We start from the raw sequence: 10,576 nt of genomic DNA, 5'->3' as shown, positions 1-10,576 counted from the left end.
TATATATATATATACACACATACATATAATATAGTAAAATTCTTGATTTACTCTGCATCCAACCTATGGCCAGGTGTGTGCTAAAACAGAATTATTGATGTCTTACTAAGCCATCAGTGGCTGTGAGGTTCTGCAGTGCTCCACAGCTGGCCTCAAGTGTGGCGCCTTTTTCACTGGAGCTCAACAGATTGAGGAACATCTGCAAGGCTTTGGAGTGGAAGAGCCAGCCGGCACCTTTAGGATTGTTGTCCTCCATCACTGGATAGTCAAAGCCACTCTGCAACACAACCAAACACAACAACACATACCCGTGAAGGATGACACTTAATAAAAACTAACATCCATAGTAATGCAATGCTTTTTGCACACTTACACTGGTAATATCACAGTATCTCTGAAGTACCTCACAGGCAATCAAACTGTGAAATGTAGGCTTTAATGAGGCGTAAAACCACAAACCTCCTGCTGCAGTTTTTGGCTCTGGGAGCTGAAGCAGCCGATCGGACCGGTGTCTGATGAGCTGGAGCGATTGCGAGCGTAACCGGCCAGCGTGTTTATTTTAGTGAAGAGAGAGGGCATCTCGGTCTCCAGCTGGTAGGTGAGGTTGTGCAGAATGCAGACGCAGTTCTCCAAAGACTGAAAAACAAGAGCACAATAACCAATACTGTGATAAAAACGTAGACATTAAAATAAGCAGCAGCAGTCGTGTCCTGTGGTGTGTTTTACTCCATCATAAAGTACTTTAATCAACATTTGTCTTACTCTTATATAGTTAAGCAATAATTTGGCGATTACATGTAATATTTGCTTTTAAAATTACATTAGTAACACCACAGGATGATTCAAGTAAACTGCAAAAATGTTTTATGTGCAACCAGATTTTTAAGTATGTGCAAGTTTGATCTAAGTGGCTGTCATTGTGTGTTTAGGAAATTGACATTGGCTGATTATTTACATATCAAGTGAAAGCAGATGTTGAAACATGCTTACGAGGTTCTGATCAAATCTGGCTGTCAATTAAATATGAGTAATGCAGCATTTTTTCTAGCCACAACAATAGAGTTTGACTGCATGAGTTTAGCCCCTGGAAACGCCTTGTGTTCATACACGCTTTCCTTCAGGGAGTTTTAACGTTCCGGGCACCACTACATAATAACTTAGTAAAAACACTATTAAATCATCAATGCCACACCAGCATTCTCCACCCAGACTATAAAGATGCTTGCTTAGAAAAAAAAAACCCACTTGACATCTCATGCCATCTTAAAACTCCTTTACTGCACAATTACAGAGAAAATACTGACACAAGGTTCCCACGCTTTTAGACTTTTCCTATTTTAATTACAGGCTTTAAAATATCGTTTGATCCAGACTGACTCGTAATAGAGTAATTCAGCCAATAACACTGAAGTTTAAGCAAAGAAACAGATCGATTTGCTCACAAATGGTCAAATTTCACTCTCATGCAATTCCTTAATATTTCCAGGTTTTTTATGAGCTGCCTCTGTTCAGTAGCACATATAATACCCAGACGGTTACCGGGTTGTCAGGCGTCCCGGCATTTACGCAGTTCTCTGTGTAGCGCATGAGCGAGTCGATGAGGCCTTTGCAGTTGCGCATGGCTTGTCGGTTCGCCAGTTTGGAGGCGCTCAGGTTGCTGTTGACAAACAGGAGAAACAGTCATATTGTGTTTTTTGATCTCATAATTCACAAAAGCAACAAACAATCTGAAGACAGAAGTGAGTTACAATGTTTATACGCTAATTTGATAACCTGAGCCTATACAAATTGTGGCCAATAACTTCACTGCCAACTTTACAGCACAGTCATGCAGTGCAAATACACTTTATGTCAATACTGCACAGCTAATTCAACACTGCAGCTCATTCTAGCCAAGAACCGCCCACTTACACGTGAAGTGACCAACCTCACATTTCTGATGGTCCAAAAACTTAAAGGGACAGTTCACTCAAAAATGAAAATTGTTGATCCAAACCTGAATGAGTTTCTTTCTTCTGCACCAAAGAAGATCTTTTGAAGAATGTTAGGAACCAAACATTTGACCGTAGCCACTGACTTCCATAGCATGGAAAAATTATTACGGAAGTCTTTTGTGTTCAATAGAATAAAGAAACTTGTGGAAAAGGTGAAGGGTGAGTAAATCACAGAATTTTCATTTTTGACTGAACTCTCCTTAAAAACTAAACTAGATTTTAAAAAGGCATGATAAACCTTTGGTAAAAATCGTAAATAAATTAAACTAATGGATATCACTACACTTAATCACAGTTAATCACACAAATGTTTTGTATTCATGTACATGTTTTCATTATATTCAATAAAATAAAATAAAATAAAATAAAATAAAATGCCCTGGCTCTTGGCAGTGAATGGGGGTTATTTTTCATTAGTCCAAAAAAATGCTCCACATGGCTCCAGGGGGTAAATAAAGGCCTCCTGAAGCAAATCGATGCGTTTTTGTAAAAAAAATAAGTCCATATTTAAAACTTTATAAACAGTAATCTCAGTGGTATGCGCAGAGAGTGGCGTTCCGGCGGATGACGCAGCGTAAGCTCCGGTGAGAAGTGACGAATGCGGAAGCGCAGAGACGAGAGAGCAAAACAAAACACCGGTCATGAATTAGAAGTACAAAACAAGGATCTGTAAAGAAAAATGTCGGAGGATTTTGAAATAAACCAAAAAGAGACCAAAGTTTTCCTTTGCTGTAAACAAAACTTGGTTCTCACGAGACTAGCATATTCTCACCGGCGCTTACGCTATGCCTACACCATCCGCTGGAATGCCACTCTCTTGTGAACGGGAGTACAACAATCTAGCTAGAGATTACGGTTTATAAAGTTTTAAATATTAATTAATTTATTTTTTTTACACAAACGCAGCGATTTGCTTCAGGAGGCCTTTATGCACCCCCCGGAGCCATGGGGAGCACTTTTTATGATGGATGGATGCGTTTATTGGACTTCATTTGGACTACTGGAAAATAACACCCATTCACTGCCATTATAAAGCTTGGAAGAGTCAGGACATTTTTTTATATAACTTCGATTGGATTCATCTGAAAGAAGAAAGTCTTATACTCCTAGGATGCATTGGGGGTGAGTACATCATGGGGTAATTTTCATTTCTGAATGAACTATCCCTTTAATATCAGTAACCTGGCAAACGTTATCATCCTCAGAAGAGGATGTTTTAACGTTAAAAAAGTGCACCTGAAAGGTACTATACCTAATGCCAGCCAATCAATTTAGAGCTTGCCAATTCCAGAAAGTGATTTAAAGTTTTGTTTCCAACAGGCATCAAACTCTAGGTGTGCCAAAGTCAATACGAATCCAGATAAAATATTTGAACAGCTTACTGGTGAAAATATATTCTGTGCTCCAGCAACAATAGTAGTATTATGAGTGGAGTCAGTACTGACGTTTGCCTTGTTTACATCGCATATAGCAGTCAGAACAGAATGCAGCGTGTGTGATGTTACCGAAGGCATGCCGAGGCGTTGTAGAAGACCTCTGGTGCCAGGCTGGTGTTGGAGTTGTCGTCTGTACTTGCTGAAAACGGCTCGATGACTTTCTCGGTGAGTGCGGGCAGGGCAATGCGGAGCAGATCCGCCTTAAGATTATCCGCAGAGGACAGGTTCCACAGGAGACCTACAACCACAGAAAATTCAATTCAAGTCAGTTTGATACGAACACCATCCAACAGAGAGCTTGAGATGGAAAAAAAAAACTACTGTTTAAAAGTTTTTGAAAGAAGTCTCTTCTGCTCACCAAGGCTGCATTTATTTGATCAAAAGCACAGTAAAAACAGTAATGTTGTGAAATATTATTACAATTTAACATAACCATTTAGTATTTAAATATATGTTATAATAAAGTAATTTATTCCTGTGATGCAAAGCTGAATTTTCAGCAGGAAAACTTTAAATTACAAACAAAAGCTAAATAAAAACTATAAAACTAACCTAAAAATCATCCTACAAAATTAAATAAAAATTTAAACTTGATAAGTTTGATTTAAAAAGTACATTTGCACCCTGCTGTTAGTTTATTCCAGGTTCAAAACAAGTTTGTTAATGGTGACACTTTACAATAAAGTTCAATTGATCAATGTTAGCTAATGCATTTGGTATCAAACTAACAACGAGCGATAATATTAAAATTTTTACAGCATTTGTTAATCTAGCTTGTAGTAATCTAATAACCTAGTACTTCTTGCTTATAGTATAGGTAGGTAATCTAGTTCATTTGTACATATATAAACTGACATTAGTTCATGTCTTCTGAACATTTTTACACACATTAACACATTTTTAGCATTTCAAGTTACAAAAATGAACATTAGCTATTGTTTTTTGAACAAGCATGAATAAACAATGCTATAATACTATATTTATGAATTAAAGTGCACAACTGGTCAAAAGTTTGGGGTCAGTAAGATTTGACATTTTTTTAACAAAAGTCTCTTTTGCTTGCTAAGGCTGCATTTATTTGATAAAAAATACAATAAAAACAGTAATATTGTGAAATATTATTACATTTTTAAATAACTTTTTTCTATTTGAATATACTTTATAATGTAATTTTTTTCCTGTGCTGCAATGCTGAATATTTAGCGGGATAATATTAAATTACAAACTACTACAAAAACTACTTATGCAACTGATGTAAACCAGCCATATTTTCAGATATAAAGCCAGTCATATTTTCAGTGGAAGACACACATACTCTCATGCGCTTTGAATGGTTGAGCTGACATATTCTTCTTGTCAGCGCTTGTGTGTGACATGAATGTAATGCAAACAGAGATGGTCGGCCACCTGTCAGGTGTTTCTGTGTCTCAGAGTTGGAATTGCCGAGCAGCTGCACAATCTGTGTGATTCCTCCGCAGCGCTGCACTTCCTCCTTGTTGGCCTGGTTTTTGAAGACCACATTCCTCAGGGCAGCGGCCACCGTCTCCTGGACCTGAGGATTGGAGCTGCTCAACAGGTTGACCAGCGGAGGAATGCCCTTCAGAGTCAACACCTGTCACGCAGGACAGACAGAGAAATGAGACAGTTAAAGGAGCTGTGGTGAGACCATAGTACAATGACGGAATCAGATGCAGTGTTGCTATTGTTAACTTAGATTCAAAACTTTATAAAATAAGCTGAAGTATCACAGCTAAATAGAAATATTAGCCTGGTACGTTCTTGTCAATCCAAGGATATTGTACCATGGTATTGTCATAAAAAATATACTATGGAAACACCACGGTAATACCATGATGTTATTAGATGGTACTTTGGTCATTCATTCATTCTTAACTATGGTATATCATTCAAATATTATGGTGTTGAAATGATAATCAAATATATTTAAAGGATACCCTGTCAATACCATGGTAAATGCCCAAAAAAACACATTACTTCTGTCTAAAAGACATGGTAAAACCATGGCAGTTTATGGTCCAGACCTCTTGCTTGGCCTTGTCATCGGTGAAGGTGCTATGCTGGATGTAAGCGGCTCCACACAGCTGGAAGCTCTCTTCCGTGTTGTAGAGATATTCAACCGCATCTTGCATCGTCATATCGGCCAGAAGCTTCTCTGCGTTCATCCTATCGGCAAATGAGTGAGTGAGAGACCGGTCACAGATCATCACATCATAATCGTAACACTACAAAACTCACGCAGAGATATCCTTGGCCTGTCCGGTTCTGATCAAGGACATCCTGGCCTCTCCGTTGGACTGCAGGGAAGACGGGCGTCTGACGGCCCGCATGGTGATGGCCTGATTGCTGTTAGACATTCTGGCCAAAGTGCCATTACCGAGAGCCTGGGCAGGTTGACTGTTCGGCACCCTGTTGAAGGTCTGTCGGGTGGTTTGGGTGCGTAGAGTGCTGGCGGCGCCGCCGTTGGCGGTGGACTGGAAGCCCAGGTCTGGAGCGCTGCGGGTGGCTTGGTAGTTGTACAGTTGGTTATTGGTCCGGGTTTGGGTAGGGAGGGTCCCATTGACGCTGTAGAAGGACCGATCTAACTTGCCTGAGCCACTGGTCACCCGCTGACCGCTGAAGCTGCGGGAGTTGGTGGACTGGCGCATAAAGCCTTGCCTTTGCATAGTCTGGACATGGAAACAAGTCAACCTTTTCACTTCAATTTTTCACTCAAATTTTTATGCTGTTACCCTAATTTGTAATTAAATAATCTGCATTAAAAAATTTAATGCAAATTGTAATGTATTTTTTAATGCAAAGAGAAAAAAATTTATTTTTTCACTCAATTTTGATGTTGATATCATAATTTTTTTATTTATTTTTTATTTAATGCACACATTTTAATTTATAATTAAATGCAAAATAAAGCATTTTAACTCATGCTATCATACTGTGTATACTTTATTCCTAATCATATAATTATACAGAAAAAATTCATAGTCTGGACATAGAAACAAGTAGGGCTGTGCGATATTGAAGAAAAATGCGATAACTCATTAAATAATGCGATATTCGATATGCGACACGATAATGCTTAAAGTGCCACATGCTCAGATGAAACAGTTTTACTCAGCTGTTGCGGAGTCAGTTCAGTGAACTTCTATAAATATCTTGTGTCATATATACAGTATATATGGTTATTTGTATGTATGTATGTACCAAGAGTTCCTGTAAAACCACAACAAATTCCTTGTGTTTGCGCACACTTAAGTGCTGAATAAAGCTCATTCTGATTCTGATTCTAATAAGAAAGCACCCCTACAACAACTTCTGAAAGTGAACGGTATGTTTTACTCGAGCATTACATAAAAATGTCATTTTAACATTAGTGTAATAATTTTAACACGAGTTTAGGAACTGAATAATAAAAAGGAGAAATAAAACACTGCTTAGTATTTACTCTTTGAATTCAATATGCACTGATTCTTATTTAAGCTACAAAAGTTATTTAGGTAAGAGCAGTGAGTGATTTTCTCTTTGTCTTTTGTTCATGGCCCCAGATATTGCAAGCTGTAGCGATATGCATATTGCGATATGTACATTTGCGATATTTAGATAATTTCGATATATAGCCCTAAAAACAAGTGAATTTTTCACTCAATTTCATGTTAATATTTTAATTTCTAATTCAAATCAGAATGGAAAAAATTTTAATGCAAAAAATAAATGTACAATTAAATGCAAAATAGAGCATTTTAAGGAGAGCTATCAGACTTTGGTCCTAAACTTATATTTACACACTGAAAACTACATAAACTACTCTGTACCCAACATTTTAATTGGCATAGTCTGGACATAGAAACAAGTCCATTTTTCACTTGCATTTTCACATTGATATAATATAAAAGCTGTAATTTAAAAAAATCTAAATGCAAAAAATTAAATGCAAATTAAAATGTATAATTAACGCATTTTATAATTAAAGCATTTTAACTAGTGCTATCAGACTTTAGTCATAATTTTAGAATTACACACTGAAAACCATGCATTTGCCTAGTCTGGACATAGAAACATGTCAATTTTTCAATTAAATGTTCATGTTGATATCATAATTTGTAATACAGTGTAATGCAGAATTCCATTTATAATGCAAAAATAAAGTGAATTTTACCTAGTGCTATCATACTGTATAAGTCCTAATCTTATAATTATACACTGAAAACGACTCTGAACCCATCATTTTAATTAAATCCATGCCACGGTTTTGCCTGAACAAGAGTGTTAGCCAAAAGTATAACTACAGGCACGTCCATGGATTAACATGCAAGCAAAGTAGTTCTACTTCTAGTCAAACTATGCAGCAACAGTGTGCCGTTTGTGAGAAAATTACTGATTGATTTGTATACGTGTATGTCTGTGAATAATTCAAAACACAAAACTGTTTTTACAGAATGTCAAAACAGGGTTTCATGCACTTAAAAAAAAAAAATTGTAAGTAACACAATGCAGCTGGATTAAACGGTCTACTAAAGCCAAACAAGCCATTTAAAACACAGACAGCATTAAGATTCCAGTGGATACACCCAAATGTAAAGAAGGGTTGGTAGAATACCTAAACCAGGCCGTTTGGTAATACAACACTGGGATGAGTCAGAAAAAAAGAAGGAGTGGTTTCATTGAGCCTTTTTCCTTGCATATCTCGAACTAGTAAAAGTTGCAAATTTGAAGGTTTGTTTTTTTTTGTAATGCAAGTGTTATAATAGTGAATGACTATATGGACACACTACAGACTAAATAACTAAATTAGGTGAAGATAGTAACTGCTTTTCATCCACTGATGTCTTTGATGGATTGTTTTTTTCTGCTCTCATATTGTTGTTTTTGAAAGAATAGCATTTCAAATTCAGAAAAAATATAAGTGCAACCAGGTTATAAGTTACAAGCTAAAGGCCATCTGACATTTCACATGTTTCTATTGTTATCCTGAAAGATGACTCAGTGAGAAGTTTTCAACTGAGTGAATAATGGGAAAAAAATTTGCTTTACCCACCCAACCGTGGGAAACTGAAACGCAGAATTAATTTACACACACTTGAAGATGTGCAAAGATTTGTGTGTGAACGCACGCAGTGCACATATGGAACAAATAAATGTTTGTAAATACATATTTGATGACATTTACCCCATTTGTCATGGTTCCTCCTCTGCTGAACGAGGGTCCGCTGAGAGACGTGCTGGGAGAAAACTTGAAGTCGTAAAACACACCGTCACTTTCAGGGCCTGCAATTGAATTATGGCAAAACGACAAATAAAATTTGCATTCAGGGGCATTTTGAATTATAAAAATATAAATATATAACCTACAACTATCCTTATGTAACATAGTAAGGTACGTATTTTACAGAGTTTAGCACTTCATTCTCTATAACAAAAAGAGGGATCACAGTCCTCCGAAAACGGGTTTTACTGAAAAAAAAAAAAGTACTTGCATTATGGTTTTATCCAAGTCAAAGAAATTATTTAATAGGAGTGAATGAAACCAAATACCTTGGTTTACAATGAAAGAAAAAGAATGTGCACATTTTCCCTTTTTACAGTATTGAATTGCCTAGTGGTTTATCCATTAACAATAAGAGCTTATATTAGAAATCATGGACTATTTATTATGCATACTTCTAAGATAACTGGTTTTATAAAAGGCAAAGAAATTATGTAACATGAATGAAACCAAATACCTTGGTTTAAAATAAATAAAAAAATAAATTCCTCATTGTCACTTTCCACAGTACTGAATTGCTTATATATAGTGATTTATCCATAAACAATAAGAATTTATATTAGGAATCAATGGACTTTTGACATGCGTATTGTACTTCTAAATGAACTGGTTTTATTCATGTCAAAGAAATGATTAAATATGACTGAATGAAACCAAATACCTTTGTTTAAAATGAAAGTGATTTTTAGGGGGGGGGAAATGCTCATTTTCACTTTTCACAGTATTGAATTGCTTATATATAATGGTTTATCCATAAATAAGAAGAGTTTATATTAGGATTTTTTAACATGCTGTATTAACTTCTGTATTAACTGGTTTTATTCAATCATTTTATTAGGCTACTTACTTTATAAATTATTTTGTTTTTGTAATAGTACTTGCACAAAAACACTACATTACTACAGCACCCTCGCTAAAACCAAACTATCTTTCAGAAGCATTTCTTTTTACGATCCAGTCTTGCGTGTACATACTACGTACTTACTAGAGTAATTGCAAAAACTGGGTAAATACAAAATCTTCCAAGTAGCACGATTTCACCATAAAGTATCACAGAATTTTTTATGGTAATACCATGTAACGTTTTTGAAAATGAAGCCCAGTGAAGATGCATACCGCGGTATTCTCATAGGCTTATCGAATGAAACAATGAAAAGCTTCCGTCTAAAGCAGGTGGAACGAGCTGAAGTGCACTCACTGGTGGGGGAAGTGAGTCCGGACACGCTTTTGCTGCTGTATTTGGACTTGCTCCTCTTGATGGTGTGAACCTGCTCCAGAACTCGCTGCTGCGCGGATCTCAGCTCGTGGTCGGACGGAAGCGCGAGAGACGTGTCCTCCACATCTCCGATGGACAGAGCCGATTTTAAAGGTTCGGGCATCATTTTGGCTTTTGTCTCCACTCCAGAGACAGGCGAGGTCCAATTCGTAAAGCTCCAACTATCTGCTCCGTCTGGCTGCTCTGTGTTTGATTCAGGGTTTGACTCACAGAGAGCTTCACCTGGTCCTGCCCTCATCCACGCCCGAATGACGCCCGACTAGAGACCGAAAGCGCATTCAACACCTGTTCTTCCGCTCTTCTCTCTCCTGATCACACCAAGAAAGCCCGTTAATGATGGAACAAAACGTCACTTTTAATAAGGATAATAGATCTATTTTAAAAGTGTCCGATTTTTTATTTAATATTATGTAAAAGGCGTTGTTAGGCACGACGCGCAGGGTGTCCTATTTATTCACAAAGCAGAGCATCTTAAAGAGTCCTATTGCTTTGATACATTTACAACATACAATACTGAAAGACACAATGAAGTTGCTTTAAAAACACTTTTTTTTAAAGCATTTCAATTAAGTGGCACATTCACCTAGAAACT

At 36.9% G+C, this 10,576-nt stretch overlaps 1 protein-coding gene across 1 annotated transcript in view; it reads right to left on the bottom strand.

Moving 5' to 3' along the window:
• LOC107587587 (plakophilin-1-like) overlaps nt 1–10,228 on the bottom strand; it is a 15,952-nt gene extending 5,724 nt beyond the window's left edge. Inside the window, exons 1-9 of the mRNA XM_016275420.1 lie at nt 9,907–10,228; nt 8,613–8,710; nt 5,687–6,117; nt 5,473–5,614; nt 4,838–5,042; nt 3,500–3,668; nt 1,540–1,657; nt 460–636; nt 107–277 (exon numbers count right to left, since the gene is read on the bottom strand). Coding sequence (XP_016130906.1) covers nt 107–277; nt 460–636; nt 1,540–1,657; nt 3,500–3,668; nt 4,838–5,042; nt 5,473–5,614; nt 5,687–6,117; nt 8,613–8,710; nt 9,907–10,222 — 1,827 coding nt within the window. The 5' untranslated portion in view covers nt 10,223–10,228. The remainder of the gene's footprint in view (nt 1–106; nt 278–459; nt 637–1,539; nt 1,658–3,499; nt 3,669–4,837; nt 5,043–5,472; nt 5,615–5,686; nt 6,118–8,612; nt 8,711–9,906) is intronic.
• Nucleotides 10,229–10,576: the final 348 nt, after the last annotated feature.

This window comes from Sinocyclocheilus grahami, unplaced genomic scaffold (assembly GCF_001515645.1).
Source record: "Sinocyclocheilus grahami isolate Dianchi unplaced genomic scaffold, SAMN03320097.WGS_v1.1 scaffold94.1, whole genome shotgun sequence".
NCBI classification, from domain to species: Eukaryota; Metazoa; Chordata; class Actinopteri; order Cypriniformes; family Cyprinidae; genus Sinocyclocheilus; species Sinocyclocheilus grahami.
The sequence above is the reverse complement of the archived record's forward strand: the minus strand, read 5'-3'. Positions and strand labels throughout refer to the sequence as shown.